The sequence below is a fragment of the Dichomitus squalens genome (genome assembly GCF_000275845.1).
Source record: "Dichomitus squalens LYAD-421 SS1 unplaced genomic scaffold DICSQscaffold_42, whole genome shotgun sequence".
Lineage (NCBI taxonomy): Eukaryota > Fungi > Basidiomycota > Agaricomycetes > Polyporales > Polyporaceae > Dichomitus > Dichomitus squalens.
Window position 1 is genome coordinate 68,994 of NW_006766924.1, and position 18,888 is coordinate 87,881.

Sequence of the window (18,888 nt, forward strand, 5' to 3'; positions counted from 1 at the left end):
GATCATGTTCCACTGCGCAACATTTCTGCAGCGACCTAGACAAGGCATACGGGAGCGATTCTGAGGGGGGGAGGAGGTGGAAGCGTCGGACCACCGCTGGGCAGTGGTTACGGCCCAAGCTCACCTTAGCGCCCCTTACGCGAGCTACCACGTATGCGCCGGATCCGATGGTCGGCTACAGGGAAACTAGGACAGAGATGAGCGGTGCAACGGAGTGAGTAGGGCAAGCGCGCCTGGGCGCAGCGATCTAGAGGAAGGCAGTCCCAGCAGGGACCTCCTCCAAAACGGTGTGTACAGAGCGCCCTTGTCTTGCCTCTTTCGGGCGCAGCGTTCCAGACCTACGGCAAGCATCAGTCATACGGACGGGGGCAGCGGGGCAGTGTTCCAGACTTGGCGTAGACGACTCACGTCCTAAGCGGCGAGGATGCTGCGGCAGACTCGACCCTAAGGGAGCCGACGGGAACGCTCCATCCATTAGGTCAACTTGAGCGGGAAGAAACTGAGACATTGCTTAGCGGATGGCATCGCATCGATCATGAAGTTCCCCAAACGGTGTACTCAGGACCTTCTACCTCTAGACTCCGAAACAGGTACGCCCGACATGAGGATTAGCTGGACGGATATGGAGCGGTGGTCGGGTGGAGCTGATGGTGGCATTCGTAGAAAATTTTCAGGTGTATCTTTCTCGTTGAGTGAGAGACGACGTGCCGCCTGTCTACGCGCCGGGGGGTGAAGGCCGCGTTCAGGCTGCCACTGGCCAGTGTCGCAGCCTCCGCACCGGTATCGTCCTGATTGCTCGCTGGACATTGTAGCTAGCTGGTTTCTGTATCCATATATCGAGTGTGAGTGACTGAAACGATCTCGAGCGCAGGGTGGGGCCTAGCGTGCGGAGTACGGCAGATCAGAGTCAACCGTGAGTTTGGTAGCGCACTTGCCTATTTGGAACGACGCACAAAGCATGGGCCCGGGCGGTGTTGTGCCGACACGCGGCGCAGCTAATAATGTGGGCTCGGATGGCGGCGAGCGTATGTAGGGCACATCCTTTGCAAGCTGTTGCTCTGGCGTGTCCAGCAGACTTGAGCGTCGTGCTAGGGAATGAGGATGTTGCAGCGTATGGCAGCGACGAGGAGGCGCATGGGCGGCAGGGCGATGCCGAGGCGGAGAGCAGGACCCCGGATTGCCAGCGGGCGCTTGGGGTGGAGGTACAAACAGAGGCCAAATACAGGGAGGGGAGTACGCCCACACTTCCACATACGACAAAATAAGATAAGTTCAACTCGCTGTCCGAGGATGAGGACGCGCATAAAACCGCGCTCTCGTCTCCCATCCACACCCCCGTCGTAGCCGTCTCCGCCCTCCTCTCATCCTTCTCCGCCCTCCAGGCCCCGCCCGACACGCCTCCCATCAGCTCAAACGACTCTACTACCGCCACCTGTCCTGGTTCTCGAGCTGCCCTATCATCATGCCCCGAGCACCAACTCATCGTGAAACCGAACGCGACAGTCAACAGGAGAAGATCCCCCGTCCCCCAAACGCGTGGATCCTTTACCGTACGGACCTCCTCAACCAATGGAAGGCGAACCGATCGCCCCACGAGCCGCCCTCCAGGCAGTCCGACATCTCTCGCCTGGTTTCCGCGAGGTGGAAGGCGGAGGACAGCGCCATCAAGCTCGAGTACGAGAAGCGCGCCGCCATTGCAAAAGCGGAGCACAAGAAACGTTATCCAGACTACAAGTACACCCCAGTTCCGAAGGAGGTGAAGGAGAAGTTGCGCGCAGAAGAGCGAGAAAGGAAGAAGAGGGCGCGCGAGGAAGCCAAGGCTGCGAAAGCCGCTCGACGAGCTTCGGGACCGGGTCATTACCGTAAGCCCTCCTATCCGTCTCCACCGTCCGGTTCGAACGTCAGGCTCGACAACATGGCGCCTCCGCCTCTGCCTCGGCGTATCCGGACCAAGAGGGGGACGCTCCCCGCCCGTCGCTTCGTAGTTGACCCAACCCAGCGGGGCTGCGGCCCGTCGCCCCCGATCGACTACAACCCAGAGTCGCCCTCGAGTTCGAGCACTTTGAGCAGCACCACAGAGGACATGTCCAGCTCGCCCTCCCCTTCACTTCCTTCGTCTTCACAACTCGCCCCAACCTCTAGCGACGCATCGAACGCGTGGCAGCCGAACGTCCCGTCCCCCTTCTCATCTTCCCCCAACCAACAACCTCCTCCTGCATATCCATCCAGCTACGTGCATTCCCCAATGCCTTCTAGGCACACGTCGTTCAACCTACTCTCTTCTTCGTCGTCGACCCCCAGCGAGTCTCCCCCTTCTTACTCCGAGGGAGAAGCTTGGCATGCCGGCCCCCCGGACTCGGCGTACCAGTCGTACGCGCCCCTTCCCGACTTCCAGAGTGAATGGAACACGCCGCTTCAAACTCCCTCACTGCTCCAGGTTAGTCCGCACGCGATATTGATTGTGCACATTGAATCTAACGTGTTCTCCTCAGCCGGACGTGACCTTCCCCCTCCCGCCCTTCGATCCCCTTTCTGCGCTTTCCGGGAACGACCAATTCAGTGTCGACGCAGCGACTGCCAACGCCGTCTTCGATCTCTCAGCCCCTCACACAGGCTCTGCGAACTCTCCGCCCGGAGAATTCGAGCTGGATGCCGATACATTTACGCAGCAACTCGCGTTTTTGGACGGGCAAGCGGCGCTACGCCCTTCCGGAGATCAGCTTATGGTCCTGTTGGACATGCCCGAGTTCCACAACACGGTGGAGGATCGCGCGGACGAGGCCGGCCTCCCCGAGCCAGGCGTATCCGACCCTTCTACTCTCGAGAGTTTCGCCGCGTTCGTCAATGCGCACCCGCAGGACGCGTTGACGCTTGCCGATCCGAACTTCTACAACAACCTCGGGATGCAGATCCTCCAGCAGTTCCCCTCGCTCGTTCACCAATTCCCTGGCCTCGCGAACTCGTTCATGCCCCAGGGTGCGGCGTCTCCGCCGCAGTACGTGGCTGATCCCAACGTGCCCGTCCCTACCGATTTCGCGGCTGTTCAACCGCAGCAGGTCCAGGGGCAGGCCTTCGACTCGACAATGTACGAGATGTTCATGCAACAGCCGGAGCTCGCTATGCCTACGCCCGTCCATCCCATCAACGTCTCCAACGTCTCGGTACCCCCGACCCCAGTCCAATCGGAGCCGAGCCACTCGCTAGCTGGCACGCCTTACCTTGATTCCACTCCTGTTGAGAGCGCCCCCGCGCCTGCACCTGCGCGCGCTCGGTACGTGCCCCCAGTCGGTGCTGCCTTCGTCGGGAGGAGGCGCGTCGGGGGGAGACACCCTATGGCTCGGAAGGCGGACCACAGTGACTCTGACTAGGCCCATGTCGTTGCTCGTCGAGCGCGGCGCCGGTCGTCGCGTCGCATACGCGTCTCTAATGAAATGTGAGCAGAGCTCTTCGTATGCCTCATTGTTTGACTTGAGCTGACGGATATTCGTGTACCAGAATGTTCCTTCCATCTGTATACGTTTCCTATTCGTCCTCGCTCTCCTGGTCCAATCTCTATCTGTACACCATCGCTCTCGAGGTCCGGTTGCTCACCTGCTTTCTTCTCTCTTCAGTCCTCTATCACTTCCCTCGTACCCTTTCTCTCTCCGTCGCCTTCTTGCCGCTCTTCATTCCTCTGTACATGTTCTGCTCTCGTCGTTGCTGGGCTTTCTTCGCATCCGGATCTCCGCCTCGCTATCTATGATCAGGCTCGTCACATCTATCGCACCACGCATATCGCAACATCCGTCACGACATCGTCATGCCCCCGTACACGACCCTGACACCCTGCATTTACATTATTGGCTCAGCGCTATCTGATTGTCATCGACTACCTCTGTTTCGTTCTCGCATCTACTACTTCTGTTCGTTCTCGCGTCGTATATATTGCTATCTCTCGCTCCTCTGTTTCTCTTGCTGATCATCACTTATCTACCTACCTACCTACCTCCCTCCCCCACCCACCACCCCTTTCCCGGATTTCGTGTCTTCCCGTCCTCCTCCCGCGTCTCGATTCTCGCGTTCCATCTGCTAATCTCGTTGCCCCTACAACCTATGCCTCCCTTTTCTTCGCCCCCTGCCCATTCCCCCCGCTTGTGAACCTTGCTACCTGGTAGCATCGTCCTGTCCATCGAATTCTTTGCGTGTATCGCACAAGTAGCATATAGTGTACTCTAGTAGGACGTAGCTACGCCCGTCGGCGACAACAATACACAAGAGGGTGGCAGCTGATGTGGCTGCCACAGACATTGACCTCACCCCCAATCCGTGCGCCGGCTTCAAGCCTGTCCTGACCATCGACGGCGGCGAGGTATCTCTTCGTGGTGGCCCCACATACGGATGCGGCACTCCCCGTACGCCACAAAGCAAGCCGATGGGTTTCCGGGGTCCCCGCTCACGACGCGATCAGCGATCGCGAACGCACTGCACGCAGGTTCTGAGGCGCGTCTCACGTGCCCCACGTGGACCGTGTCAACTCCGCCCAGCCCATTGTGCCCCCAATGCGGACGGGCGCCTGTCTATTGTGCCCCATCCCGGGCACAAGGCGTGTGTGCGCCGGCCCCGGGCGACTGGGAGCATCGCAGGGGAGATGGTGACTCGTACGTACGCGCGATGGATACGAGGGGTCTCGTGGCCGGTTCTCTTTTGTCCGCGAGAGGCCGAGACGCGACGTGAGGCTTCCTTGGCGCGTAGGTGCTCAGGGCCGTCAGTGGGCTGGGTGTATATCGCGCTGAGAAGCGGCGATGGGGAGGGTACGGGGGTAGAGGTGCTTAATGGGTGCGTCCTCATTGGCGTGGTTTGGGATGGCGCGCAAGTCGCGAGATCGGAGAGGAAGGCGTGGCTTTTTGAGGAGCAGGGCGCACACGGACGATCGAGGGCTCGCGCCCTCCCCCCCAGTGCAGCAATTGCTCGCATCGGGCGGGGCGGAGTTTGTCGTACTCGGGTTGCGCGTGCGCGAGCTGTGCTGTGTATCTAGCGAGCGCCCCCTTCCATTTTGCAGCTCTATTTTGGTCGGGGATGCCCGATTGTGGAGGACACCCGATGGCGTAGGCGGAAAACAGAACCGGGCTGACCACAGAACGATTTCGAGGTTTGTTGGGCGAGGAAGGCGGTACTCGACCGCTCGCCGCCCTCGGCGGACTGAGCCATCTACAAGCAGGACTGCCGAGACAAAGGACACTAGCTGCGGAAGGAAGAACACTGCGGGGCGATGCAGAGCACCGTGTCTCCAAGTCTGGCACAAGATGGACACGGATTAGAAGGCGAGTCCTGGCCCTAGAACGATGGCCTGATAGACGAGGTGACAAATCGATTTTGCACTAACATTTTTACCCGACACGATAACCGCGAACAGTCAAGAGGTAGAACCCGCGTACCTCGCCTCGACGGAAATTGCCTCTCGCTTCTCGCAGTAGTGGAGCGAACGGCGTCTTGAATGGAGACCGCGATCCTACCCCTGATTTGGATTGCAACGATCGACGCGCACACATGGACGGATCCGGGGGTGTACCCGGGAGGCGCAGCCAGATGACTCCTTCCTCACCGTTTGCGGCAAGGTGGACACCCCCTCGGAAAGTGCCCCAGATGCCCATGCCATTGCCAGCCCAGCGAAGCTTTCCGAAAGCCACGTAGTGCAGGTGGACGAACATCATGAATAGATATGCTACAGCACACGGCCACCCGTGGCCAACTCCACGACCAATCGTACGCAGTAAATATACAGTATATACAACCTACATAGGTAAGCTCCCCACAGTCAGATGAAGAGGCAGAGCCGCAACCACGTCATCGTCCCCACCGCAGAGCGCTCAGACGGCCTGTCCAAACGAGACATCCGGACTCGCGCGCATCTCCCGCAGCTCGACGTGCCACCAATCCAGGTCCACCTCCCCCGAGACGTACACTGTCCGTGTGTTCCCCTGCGAGACCTCCACCCGCGTGCTCTCGCGCGGGTACTCGTGCGCATGCCGCGGCGCGGCCGGCGGGCGGAGCGTCTCTGCAGACGTCGCCGTCGACAGAGACACAGGCGTCGGCGCAAGGGTCCGCCCGTTCGCTGCCTCGCGCTGGCGTCCGAGCGCCACGCGCCCGCTGCCTAGAGGACTCACGCTCGGCACGCGCTCGCTGCCCAGGGGACTCGCGCTCGGCGCGCACAGGGTGCTCGTGGGCGTGACGGTCGCCTCGCGCAGCGTCGTCTCGGACAGCGACGTGAACGCGGAGATGGCGGAGGACTCTGCGAGGGGCGACACGGGCACGTGCAGCGGGAGGTCGATCGCGACGGGGGTGTTCGCGCCTGTCGCCGGGAGGTCGCGGATGTTGAAGAGAATGGGGTCGCCGACGCCGGAGTAGTACGCGCGCCGGATGTTGAGGAGGAGGCGGGTGCAGTTCGTGATGCTGAGCGAGAGCGCGAACGCGACTGGGGCTTGGTAGGTCCCGATATCCTGTATACGGTACGCGTGAAGGGATGAGAACTTGGTGCGGATGCACAGCAATGTGAAGGTAGGAGAAGCGTACGCTGGAGGTCATCCATATGAGTGCGCATGCCAAGTACGAAGCAAAGATGCTGCCGATGTGACGTGCGGTGTGAGCTTTTCTATCCATCAGTAGAATCAGGTGCCTTACGCGAGGAAGTTCAATAGCGAGTGCCTGTAGATCATGTCTAGCAGGCCGTCGTACGTATATGCCCACCGCCAGCCACGCGTCGACGTCATCCCTGCACATCCTCGATACACGAACAAGAGGAGCAGCAGGGAGTCGTATGCGAGGATGGGCACCCACAAGAGTGGGAATGGCGATTCTACATGTAGAAAACAGAAGTCGACATTGGGGTTTGCATGAAAGGCTCTGGCTAGTGGAGTCTCATGTATTAGAATCCCCCTTATTCAGCAACAAGCTTGGAATTTGATCACACCTTCAAAGTGCTCGAATGATATCGTCAGGATCGACACGACACTGGTAATTTCTGCGATGTAGCAGATGCCCGTTAGGGCTAATATCCACTTGTTTTTATTGTAGACCACGTAGATCCACAACAGGAGCACGGCTATCCAGGAGTTCGAGGGTTGTCGTCAGTTCCCAGAGCTCGTTGCGAGTATCTTACCTTCAGAGGTGAAAAGTATACCGCAGTATCCCCATGTTTCCCAGTAAAACCAGAACGTGCAGCTACCGGCGACTAGACCGTTGAGCGAGCTAGCGAACATGGCGGATGTTCTCTTCACTTACAACTAATTCAGAGTCAGAGCACATTACGGGCTTGCAAATCCAAGAGGCACTCACTTCGTCGTTGATAATGGGCGAGTTGAATGCTAGAGTGCCGGCGTCCGTCCATTCAGCGCCACCGCTCGCACGTCAGAATGCGAAAAGTCTGACCGTAAACTTGGAAGCTATCAGAGGTCCACAGGGGTATCGCGGCGCAGTCAGGACGAATGTTCGCTCTAATGTGCGGCTGGGAAGCCTCGACCAATGAACGAACTCACAGGACGCATGCCACCCCAAAATATCGATGCTGCCATCAAGAAAATGATATGGGTGCTTGAGCGGGGATGGGGGCAGACGGGCCGTACCCACAAAAAGGCCAGTTTGATCACCGACCACCGCTTCTTCTGCGATGCGGTCTCAGCAACACTCTACGCCCCACTTGGACAGGAGCATATGTGCACTCACCCATATCAGCTCTATCTCCCGCTCCATACATACGACTGTGGGTACACGGCGTTAGCGCATCGTTCGCCTCTGTACAGTTAGCAGTGCGTACTATAATCATAAATGACGATCGTCGCGGTTACGACTGGGAACTAGACGTCAGTGTATGGGAAGGGATTGGCTGTATACTTAGAGCACTCACATGACACCAACTGTGTTGCACGGACATTTCGCACGGACGTAACAAGCTCATGGAGCTCATGGAGGGCTTCTGCGAGCTGGCTGGGCTGATCGGCCATGGTCGCACACCAGTATAAGTTCGGAAACACAGGGAGGGAGCGACTGAGCCAGGAAGGCGAAGGGGGACAAAGCAAGTGGGACTGCGGGGAGGCGGGTAGCACGCGCAAGCCGGCCTATTAAGGGGACGACACAGAAGGGAAGCCGAGAAGCACCGGGGGCAGGGAGGCCTCTTCTCCACTACAGAATTCAATATGTGCGACGTTTGCTGCCGTAAACGCGTCGTTCCATGCCGAAGTCGGAGGGGGGGAGAGGCAGGAGGGTGTGCGGAATAGGGTGCGTCGACGCGACAGGGCTCGCGACCTTGTACGTGTATCCGCGTTTTCATGGCGCCGTCGCCAGCTCCCCGCTTTACATGGCGCAGCGTCGTTGCCTGGGTTAGCCATCTGGAAGTGCTGGAAGAACGTGCCGGAGTGCAGCGCGGCAATAGGGCCATCACCTTGAGAACGCAGTTAGAGTTTGCGGCCGATTGCGAGGGCGTAGACAGCGACAGGAGGTCACGCAGGGGGCGGTGGGTTCCCAGCGACAAAGGCCTCGTTCACGTCAGCTCGGCGTTTCCACGATGGTGCCGACGCTGTGGCTGGCCAGGACATCTTTTGCGTCATGACTCTAGAGTGCTAGCAGGGAATGATGCTTGTCGTAAGCTCAGGCATAAGTAGGCGGCGGGGAAGTGACGTGGGACGGCCCCATGCGGCGTTACGAAACTGCCATGCCCCCAGCCAGGCGGATCCTGTCAGGTATAGCGAGGACGGTAGTGCGGTCGGACATAACCAGGACGAGAGGACGCACGCCGCGGACGTGTTGCACATGCTTCAGACATGTTGTCCGCACTCGAGTGCATGTGGAGATGTCAAAGAAACGCTGCACATCAAGGATTGGGCCATAGGACCCGGGTCTCTGTTTGCAACAAGCCGGGAGGCGGGCTCACGGAAACGCCACTACTATGGAGTCTGTCGTCGAATGTACGACGCACGAGACAGCAGAATCGACGGGCGGCTAAGACAAAGGGGGAGCGGCAAGAAAGGCATCTGTGGCGTTGCGGAGCCCAAAAGATCAGATGTCGAGGAGCGCCGGGATATTCCGCAAGCGGGGAGAAGCACACTGGCATCCCACCAACATGCACTCGAGCTTGAAGTACATACCGACGACGCAGTGATCCTGAACATAGCGAGCCACGAGCCGTACGATTATCGACGTCACCTAGTAGTTGTTCAGGAGCGCTATGAAGAAGCAGATGGCGGAAAGACCGCGGGCTTGCAATGTTTCAAACACAGATAGAAGAAAAACCTCGGTGAATTTGTATATATGCGCTCAAAACTTGCATTTTACGGCAGCCTTGCCAGGGAGCAAGCGTCAGCAAGCTTGAGCACGGGGATAGTGAACCATGTACAGTCGAACAGGACAAAGACGAGCCATGAACGAGTCCTTGCCCTTGAGACCCTACTTATGCCACTACGCGAGTAGGAGTCCATCACGATGCCGCGCCGCGACAGAATACCATGGAGGCAGGAATTTCCTTTCTCCTCCTAATATGGCCTCGATGGCAACACACTCCCTCCAGTTTTGGGATACGTTGGAGTCGCCATTACATATCCAGATCCCGAGTAACCTTCACTCTCTGGGAAGCTGTAGCTTAAATAGGCTGTATCATGCATCTGGATCCTCCCCGATCGGGCTCACATAGTGCATGCCTAAACTCGGTAGGTCTGCCTGACCTATCGTACAGACACAGCGAAGAAGGCGTTTTCGCATGTATTATATAGACCATCAAGCAGAAGTTGTACCGCTTCGTCGAAGCGAGGTCGTAGTTTAGTCGGTTTCGACGGTCCATTGACATAGCCATGGCGTGTTGGGGCTGTTTCGAAGAAAGTTATGCCGCAAGCACCCGTCTGCCACTCAGGTATCGGCACTGTGGAGGCGCTGCAGACAGGTCGCGGGGGAAGCCGGTTGAAAAGAATCTCCAAGCCGAATCATGATTGTCTTCAATAGTACATCCAATCCATTTCCTGTGGTCGTAACATTGAAATTTGAGGCTAGAATTCGGCCTCGGACGCGATGTCGATGTCCGGTACGCCTTAGCGTGTAAAGCACAAGGACGAGACGAAAGTCTCTACGGAAACCGCCATCCCTTGTAAAGGTGACAACAAGTACGATGGTGTGGGCAATAAAGAGGTGGGGGAATAGGGTGGGGAGGGGTATAGCGATATGATGGGTACTCACGCCAGCCCGTTGAGCTGGTTGACCGCGTCGAGGCCATGCCCGGTGTTCACCCAGTCGAGCAGGACGAAATTAGGCGCGCGGCCCGCAGCGAAGCCCTGGCAGCCGGCAGCGTTGGCCAAGATCCTGCACCGTCGAGAGCCGTATCAGCATCCACCACAAGAACAGGAACAAAAAAGAAGACGGCACGCACGAGCTGACGCTGTTCGTCTTGGACGCGTCGAGGGGGTCCGAGATGATGATGCCCGTGTCGAACAGGTTCTTGTTAAGCGAGTGGTTGATCATGTACAGGTGGTCCTCGGTCGCGAGCGGGCCGCTGATGCGGTCGACGCTGCACGGGAACGACGCGTTAGTGACCGAGAACGGCGTCTCCCAGACCATGGGGAACTCGGGGAGGATGTACGGCACGGAGCGGTCCGTGTCCGCGCCCTTGTCGAGGAAGACGATGACGCGCTTGCCGCTGTCGATGAGTTCGCCGAGCGTCGGCCACTGAAGAGGTGCGAGGGAACTCAATATGGTTATTATGCTGGCTCAGTTAGAGGCGGGATACGTACGTCGCTCTGCTTGACGGGGATGCTGGGAGGGACGTAGGCCAGGTCTGCGATCCCCGACGCTTGGAACGGTGGGTCCCAGAGCTCGGTGAGGCTCGCGTTCTCGGGGTTCGTGAAGATGAAGGTGAGGACCTCGTTAGGGTTCGCCGTCAGGAAGTCGTGAACCTTTGTGAGGTAGTCCTCAACAGATCCGCCATCGAACAGCAGCTGGGATATTATGTTCGCTGGGCGGAGAAGACAACGGCGAGTCGAAATGTAGACTCACGCAGCTCGTGTGGCAGAAGTGGAGGACGCCGTCGTTGCTGTAACGGATCGTTCAATAGGAATGCTCCTGAAGTGTTGTAAGAGTACGAACACATGCGCTTGCGCTTGAAGCAGGCGAACGCCAAGGCCCAGCTGGGTAGGGATGTCAACCCGCTGGTCGGCAGAAACTGCATGCCAACACCGTCAACTGACGATCCGAAGAACCGACTGACGCCAGCCACTCACGAGCCAGGGGATCGTCGCTGAACGCGAACGAATCGTGTGCTGGATGGAGATATCAGCTCTGCTCGAAGACAAGTACGATGCAAAAGGGGGCCCGATTCTCAAAGTCACCCGCCACTGGACGGGTCGAGAGTCCCGCATTTAGCATGCGAGCGACGTCGGGTCTCGTGTTCCCTACGGGTCTACCGCTCTCACCAAGATAGCGAACAGTTTGACTTTCGAGCACGTCGAAGACGAGAGCCATTCATGTCGATGATCACCAACGTCGAGGGACTTCGTGCAGCAGAAGTCTCAGCTTCGCCACAGAGCTTTCTTTTGGATAGTGGCCTCTAGAATTGAGAACGCCTATTGCATGTTGTCACTCACCTCCAAGGAACGTCACGTTGCCATAGCTTCGATTGCAAAGTTCTGCATGACCGTTGCAGACGTCCGCTCTGCCGCAAAACAGGTCAGCAACCGCGTAGAATGCAAGTACACAGTCGTTGGGCCGGGTCCCGTTGCGCTCGCAACGGTGAGCAAGGCTACCGGTACGACGTCGGGGCGCGGTCCGGGTAAATGGACGTGAGAACCGTAACATGGTGCGCACCTTCTCTGGGGGACTATGGCTCCCTTAACTGAAGCGATAGCGGCGGCTACGCTCAGGAAGATTGACGCTGCTCGCATGTCGTGATAGGTGAGCGTACGGCGGGAGGGACGTGCGTAAGGAAAGCAGGCGTGGCTTCGGGACCGGGTTTAAAAAGGGCTGAGGTCAGGACGAGAAGCACCGAAGGTCACTGTGTACCTGAGGGAACGACGCATGTGGGCTGACGCTTCGATGCCATGGCATCTGATTGCCATGCTGGTCTGCACATCGCGTCAAGCCAAGCTCACGAGCTTTACGGTGATGCGCGTGCACAGCTTCTCAGCGGATCGACGCAGGCGGACGACTTGTTGGCGGATGGCGAGAGGCGATCTGATGAGCGTCGCTCGGTAAACACGTGGCCATGTGATATGGCCAAGCGTTGTACGTCGCATCATACACTGGACGTGGGGAGGGTTTTGGACCGCATCTGCAATGAAGTCAATGACGAAAGGCCGTTCAAGAAGGAAATGTCAACTTCCCTCGGTTGCGGAGCTTGCAATCCACGAACAACAGGAGGTGGTTTGGACGCAGTGAGGCTGAAGTTGCCATCGGCAAGCGGACACCGGTGGTGCCTCAGTCTCTAGCTATTCTCTTGCGATGATCAATACAGTATCAGGAAGAGATGGAGCGCGGAAAGAAATGGCCGCACGAAAGCTGTTCTGTAACAGTACATCAACGTATCTTGGAAGATAAGTAATCCAGGGACATACGCGGTGGAAGGGATTCTCTGATCTCCTGGCATTAGGGGGAAACACGACAAGTGTCGGGAGCATACTGTCTTCCTGCCACTTCTCGCTCTCCATGCGTGTCATGTAGAATCATGATGTGGAGGTTTGCTTGCAATGAGGCAGAACCTCGCCTTCGTGCGGAGGTCGTTTCGACTGGCTTGTGTGCTCCTCAGGCAGCTCCGCTAAGATTTTCACGTCCCGGTAGAGCCCTTCGCGTTCTGTGAGCAATGTTCAGCAGCGCTGTTTGGCACGGTGAGAGAACGCCAACTTCAAAGTGATACCGAATCGCTGCCTCGAATCGCTGCGGAATTGCCTTGGAATAAATGAAACGCTACTGCGTTTTCCGCACTATGAGACAAGTGGCTGTGGGAAACCGGGGCGGACAACCCAGAACGTTGGGCTTCGTCATGATACGCTACGTAGCAGGTCAAGACATTTTGTCGCTCAAAAGTTGTTTACCTTCGATGAGGCTGGTTAGGGTTTAGGCCCAGTGAGAACGTGCCTGAATGAGGTCGATTTGGGGCGTGTGAGATCGCATCCGGCTGTACATACTCGTGCTATGTCGATTTAGGTCGAATGGGTCGTATTTAGCGCCCATCTGATGTTTGTATTAGCTCTGTGGTCGCGAGATCGGACGTGCATGTCTCTAAGGACATGACGTCTGCTTGTAATTTACAAGCTTGGGCTCCCCAATGCATTATGCATTAACTTGTGTTTGTCTTTGGCAGATTGCGCGCCGCGACCTCTCTCCGTGTAGCACATCCGCCTGCTCTGGACGCTCACTCCTATTAGGACACCTGGCGACCATTCTCTCGCCCTCCACACAAAGAGTTTGCTTACGAACCCATCGTGTCGAAATGGCGTCTCCCAAAAAGTTCTATTGCAATTGCGTCAGGTACTGCGGGGGGCAAAAACGCAAAGTTTCGCGGTCCACCCATTTCAGCCATGCCCCTTACCGGGACGAAGATCTGCAACAGGCTTTTCAACAAGCCCTTCTGGCCGGTGGGTCAGCGGGTTTGCCATCAACAGTCCCCGATTTGGCACAGGCCGGTCGCACGACTGGCAAGCGGCGCAGAACGCAGACAACGGTACACTTTTTGAGGCTTGTTGACGCAGAAGTCAGTATACTCAGTAATTTTAGGTGCCGGCGCAACAGCCTATGGACGCAGGCTCGTCTTCCTCCATTGGTAACCAGGCGCACCAGCCCATGGACGCGGGCTCGTCTTCCTCAGCTGGTGACACCGGTCTGGCTCAAGGACCTACCGACGAAGATCCGCAAGAGAGTGGCGAGGTAAGTTTTGCCTCTAGCCGGGAACCCAGCGTACGTCGATCGGGCGCGATACGACGCACCTATTCATGAGGGGCTCCCTCACGCGCATATATGCACTTGTCTTGCGGAACGGCGTACCAGTGGAGACCATGAGCGCCTCGATGATCGCCGGAGATCTCTCGGTGTAGCGTCATCAGGGCCGCTCAATGCTTGAGGACGCAGGACGCAGGACGTGTTCAGAGGCCATTGATGGCTAAGCGAGACTAACCAACAAGCTCGCCTTCGAAACGTGCAGACCTCTCGCCTGTTTGCTGCCCTTGCATGTTCTCCGCGCGCCGAGCGGCAGACGTAGGGTGATCAACGTGCTGACTTTCCCCGCGCATCCCTATACAGGATCCAGATCCTTTCCCTTTCCAGGATGCTGAGCTAGAACAAGCGGATGTTCCAATGCGCGACGCCGACCGCCGTGAGTCCTCCCTACGACCTCCTGCGACTGTTGAAGAGGTGCCGGAAGAAGAGCCGGAGTTTGGTATCCACGATGAGACGGGCACACTCCCCGCGCCTTCTCTCGAGGAGCTGAAACAATCAATGGCTTTCGTGAAGGCTCTCAAAAACGCGTCGCTCGAAGAATCGGGACTGGATCCGAAGGTCATCGAGCGGATGCGTAATCCGGAGCGTGACGGAGACCTGCCGGACCTCCAGGCACCTGAAAACCGCGCGCTACGACTCGCGCTCAAACAATTCATCTCGACCGGCCACTCAGAAAAAATCTATCGGGACTGTCGGGCGAACATAATGGAGTATAATGAAGGTCTCACCCTGCCTAGCTACGAGGCGATGCAAAAACTGGTTGAAGAGCTCAGCGGGGTCGTACCGATTGTCACTGACATGTGCCCAGAGACCTGTCTCGCGTACACGGGTCCATTCGCAGGCCTCGATCGGTGCCCATACGCGGACTGTGGTGCCGCGCGGTACGAGACGCGTGGCACCAAACGTGTGGCGCGCCGAACTTACCAGACGCTTCCGCTGGGCCCGCAGGTTCAAGCGCTCTACCGGTCGCGACATTGCGCCAAACGAATGCGATACCGCGAGAATGTCATGGAGGAACTGTTGCGCATGGCAAACACTCAGAAGATGGTGGAGGTCGCCGAAGACGTTTTCTTTGCAGAGGAGTACCTGAAACTGGTCGAGTCGGGCACCATCCGAGAGAACGACCTCGTGCTCATGTTCTTCCTTGACGGCGCGCAGCTGTACGAGTCGAAGCAGTCCGACTGCTGGATTTACATCTGGGTCCTCTTCGACTTGGCGCCCGACATGCGCTACAAGAAGCGCTACGTCCTTCCAGGCGCTTTCATTCCGGGGCCCAACAAGCCCAAGAATGTCGACTCATTCCTGTTCCCTGGGCTATACCACGTCGCTGCACTCCAGAATACCCCCCTCAAAATATGGGACTCGGATCGGCAGACGATTGTCGAGTCGCGACCGATCATACTCTTTGCAACTGGCGACACTCCAGCAATGGCTTATATCAACGGGCTCGTAGGCCACTCGGGGGCGCATGGTTGCCGGTTGTTCTGTCCCCTTAAGGGGCGCCGCAAGCCTGGGGGAGGCGGCCATTACTACCCGGCCATGCTCAAACCGGCAGATCCGGAGTACGAGAGTATCCGGGGGAGCAACCACGCTGACTACGTTCTCCGAAACCCACCCCCTGTGCACGAAACGAGCTCTGAGCGGTACTGGCGGCAGCTCGGCGAAGTTCTACAATGTCAAAATCAGAAACAGTACGCCGCCAAACGACTCGAGACTGGCATAGCAAAACCTTCGCTCTTTATGGGACTTCCGGTTAACTGTGGTTTTCCTGGGAGCTTTCCTGCCGACATAATGCATCTTCTGACGCTGAATGTTACTGATCTTGTTCTGGGTCTTCTGCGCGGCAACCTGAAACGTTCTGACACTGACTCTCTTGCGGACTGGGACTGGGCGTGTTTGTCAGACGACGAGACCTGGCGGGCTCACGGCAAGCTGGTAGCGGATGCATCTCTCTATCTCCCTGGGTCCTTTGATCGTCCTCCGCGGAATCCTGCTGAGAAGATCTCTAGTGGTTACAAAGCCTGGGAGTACATGTACTATGTCTATGGCTATCTCCCCGGTCTTCTCTGGTCTGTGCAGAAACCCAAGTATCACGCGCACCTCTGCAAGCTTGTGGCTGGCGCCCAGCTGGCACTCCTGCTCGAAACCCCAGTGCCGCTCCGGCAGCCTGCTCATACCTTATTGGTCGAGTATGTGGAAGAGTTCGAGGAGATGTTTTACAGTCGCCGGGTCGATCGGCTTCACTTCTGCAGGCAGGCGCTACACGGCCTTGTCCATCTGATGCCCGAGAACGCGCGTGTTGGGCCAGCTTGGTTGCACTCGCAATGGCCTCTCGAGAACGCTATAGGAAATCTGACTGCCGAAATTGGATCCCATTCAAAGCCGTACGCAAATCTTTCGCAGCGAGGCCTCCGACGTGCGCAGATCAGCGCTCTCATCGCGATGTTTCCCGACACCTTGGAAGAGGTCTCCCAGCTCCCACAGGGTGCCATCGATCTCGGCGACCGATTTGCGCTGCTCCATCCAACGATGCGCAACCCCCGGGCAGTGCCCGCGGATGACTCGGGCGCCCTTATCACTTTCCTCACGATGCAGGGTGTCAGGACTCCCGAGCATTGGATCCCCCGTCTCATCTATTGGGGTCGATTGATGCTACCTAATGGGCAAATCGCGCGCACCGCCTGGAAAGAATGCGAGGGCGAGCGACGGGGGCGCCCCGTTCATCGATCGCGCATGGTGAAGGTACCATGTCTCATTTGTTGCACATTCGGGTTTAGCTCACACCGATCATTGGGCAGCTCACAGACGGTTCCTTTGCAGAGGTTCAATATTTTTTTAGGCTCAAGAAGATGCGCGAGGACGGGGGCACGGACGATGTCGATATGACCTTGGCGATGGTCTCCATGTTCACCCCACCCGACCCAGCCATCCTGCGTGACACATATGGGGCCCTAAAGGCATGTAGGTATCAAGGAGATGCATCTCGGGTGGTGATTGACGTGAAGCGCATTGCCTCGGTGGTTGCAATGGTCCCGTTGCCTCCGAGACGTGAGGAGGCCGAAGACCTGCACGCCGCTGAGTTGTACTCAGGTCGTTTTTTTGTAGTGCAGCGACTAGGGTTTGATTGTTCGTGGATCGGGCGGGAGGAAAATGCTGCACGGGAAGATGATTCTGACGATGAGAACTAATATACATTCATTGCATACCACTACATTGAGTGCGACTCCGGCAAAACGAACATGAGTGTCCCGACTAGTGCAAAGAAAAGCCGCAGCCGACCAGGTGTGCTTCAAGTAGTCCTGAGAGTACTGTTGTTCTGGCCCACATTTGGAGAGAGATTCACGAGCGAGAGCGCGCGGCAGAGAAACCCGACGAAGACGTCGCAAAGTCGTCCCATGGCGAACGTGAGGAGCCCGCGGAATGGCGAGAGGTGTCCGGAGGGTTGTCGCTCACAGATCTGGCGGATGAAGCAGATGAGGAGGGTGCCGTTGAGCCTGCGACAGTCTGAGCCCAACCAGATGAACGAAATGGCGTCAAGGGTCCAGGAGGATAGGGTGTCTTGCGAGCTCCGCGCGAAGTCTTGGACCTGCGCTGATGGGTCCCCTCAGAATTCGACACAACAGAACGCGAGAGAGAGAGAGGTGGAGGAGGAGGCATGGGCTTCGGCCAGACAGGGTCCTCGGGCCGTCCAAGGAGAGGGGCAGCAGGAGGTTGCACAAGGGCTTCGGCGGTGATGGATTCAACAGGGAGATAGCTCACAGCACGGGAGACTACAGTCGTTTCTTGAACAATAGGGCTGAACGGCAGACATATGCGTCACAAGCAGGGTGTACTTTGTGAGTGCACACGAGATGAGTAGGAGGAAGGGGCTTACTCGTCGTCCTTGTCTGCACGCGCGTCCCACAACATGTCGCAGAAATCCATGTATCGATCCCACACCTGATAGAAAATTTGTCCCACAGAATCATCGTCTAGCAGCTCCGCCTTGTCGTCACCCATATCCAGACGATATGCCTCACGGGCTGCATTGGCTGACAGCCGCAGGAGGCTGTAAGCGAGGCGTTCTTTGCGCGGGGCATCTGGGCTTGGAGAACAACTAGGAAATATGCCGAATGCATCCAAGAGGGATATTGGGGTGACTGGGTCAGACAGGACACTGTATAACGATGAGTGATATCAGGAAAAGTGGGCGAGAGATGCACGGACACATTTGAATGGCAGGAAGACAAAGATTCTAGACGGTCCTCCGTCGCATTGAGAAATTCTTGTACAGGTGTGGGCACATCTTCCAAATATGGCGGGCCATCTTTGCACAATCCAGCAAGAACGCGCACGGCTTGCATCTAAGTTACTCGCGACGACTCAAAACGGTGCAAGTTGTTCGGTATACAGGTCAGACGAAGGCTACAAGGATCGGTACCGCAGCGAAGAGAAGGCACAGTGAAGAGAAGAATGGAAGATGAGACGAAGGCCAGCAGAGTTGCTACCGCAGTGATAAACTCGGGGCTGTGAAGACAAAGATTAGATCCGACTAGAGTCGAAGCAAGATCTTCAGTCAGTAAGGAAAGACTATATTGCAGCAACGAACTGTACCTAGAGTCGAAGCAAGACTACAAAGGTTAAGTAAGTAACTACAAGTTAGAGGTAAAGGTAACAAAGTACTCACTCTTCAGTCAGTAAGGAAAGACTGAAGAGGGAGGACGCAATCTGAAGTCCTTATATACTACAGAGAAGTGTCCATGACTAATCGAAGAGTGGTTAGTCACATGTACCATAGTGCAATGAATAATACGATGGTGAAAGAATTGCGACGTATCGCACCATAGGATGAGTAAGAGATGAGTAAGGCATAGACCTGTCTAGACCGTTCTGGAGTAGTACGGATTGTCCTAGACAGTACCAGAAGAGTCCGGAAGCATAGCTATAGTACACGAGCAGAGAGTCCCAAAT

At 57.1% G+C, this 18,888-nt stretch overlaps 5 protein-coding genes across 5 annotated transcripts; 1 reads left to right on the forward strand and 4 right to left on the reverse strand.

Annotated features, from left to right (window-relative positions):
* Nucleotides 1-1,462: 1,462 nt before the first annotated feature.
* DICSQDRAFT_67430 (uncharacterized protein) lies at nt 1,463-1,744 on the forward strand (the record flags this gene model as incomplete). Its single annotated transcript, XM_007368961.1, has 1 exon — nt 1,463-1,744. A coding segment is annotated over one exon (282 nt), but the record flags the coding sequence as incomplete, so codon positions are not given.
* A 3,936-nt stretch (nt 1,745-5,680) lies between these two features.
* DICSQDRAFT_182693 (uncharacterized protein) lies at nt 5,681-8,038 on the reverse strand. Its single transcript, XM_007368962.1, has 12 exons — nt 7,880-8,038; nt 7,790-7,822; nt 7,699-7,733; nt 7,599-7,637; nt 7,512-7,540; nt 7,405-7,418; nt 7,310-7,340; nt 7,136-7,197; nt 6,947-7,078; nt 6,658-6,883; nt 6,550-6,598; nt 5,681-6,476 (listed from the first exon to the last, which is right to left on the reverse strand). Exons 1-12 carry the CDS (start codon nt 7,974-7,976, stop codon nt 5,847-5,849), a joined length of 1,377 nt encoding a protein of 458 aa, XP_007369024.1. The 5' UTR covers nt 7,977-8,038; the 3' UTR covers nt 5,681-5,846.
* Nucleotides 8,039-8,044: 6 nt separating this feature from the next.
* Nucleotides 8,045-8,860, reverse strand: DICSQDRAFT_156897 (uncharacterized protein; the record flags this gene model as incomplete). Its single annotated transcript, XM_007368963.1, has 1 exon — nt 8,045-8,860. A coding segment is annotated over exon 1 (366 nt), but the record flags the coding sequence as incomplete, so codon positions are not given.
* A 1,275-nt stretch (nt 8,861-10,135) lies between these two features.
* DICSQDRAFT_91019 (PLC-like phosphodiesterase) lies at nt 10,136-11,891 on the reverse strand (the record flags this gene model as incomplete). Its single annotated transcript, XM_007368964.1, has 8 exons — nt 10,136-10,317; nt 10,385-10,680; nt 10,746-10,949; nt 11,008-11,044; nt 11,098-11,173; nt 11,232-11,270; nt 11,595-11,662; nt 11,815-11,891. 8 exons carry the CDS (start codon nt 11,889-11,891, stop codon nt 10,191-10,193), a joined length of 924 nt encoding a protein of 307 aa, XP_007369026.1. The 3' UTR covers nt 10,136-10,190.
* Nucleotides 11,892-17,277: 5,386 nt separating this feature from the next.
* DICSQDRAFT_173167 (uncharacterized protein) lies at nt 17,278-17,937 on the reverse strand (the record flags this gene model as incomplete). The annotated part of the gene is made up of 2 exons (XM_007368965.1): nt 17,278-17,734; nt 17,813-17,937. 2 exons carry the CDS (start codon nt 17,935-17,937, stop codon nt 17,278-17,280), a joined length of 582 nt encoding a protein of 193 aa, XP_007369027.1.
* Nucleotides 17,938-18,888: the final 951 nt, after the last annotated feature.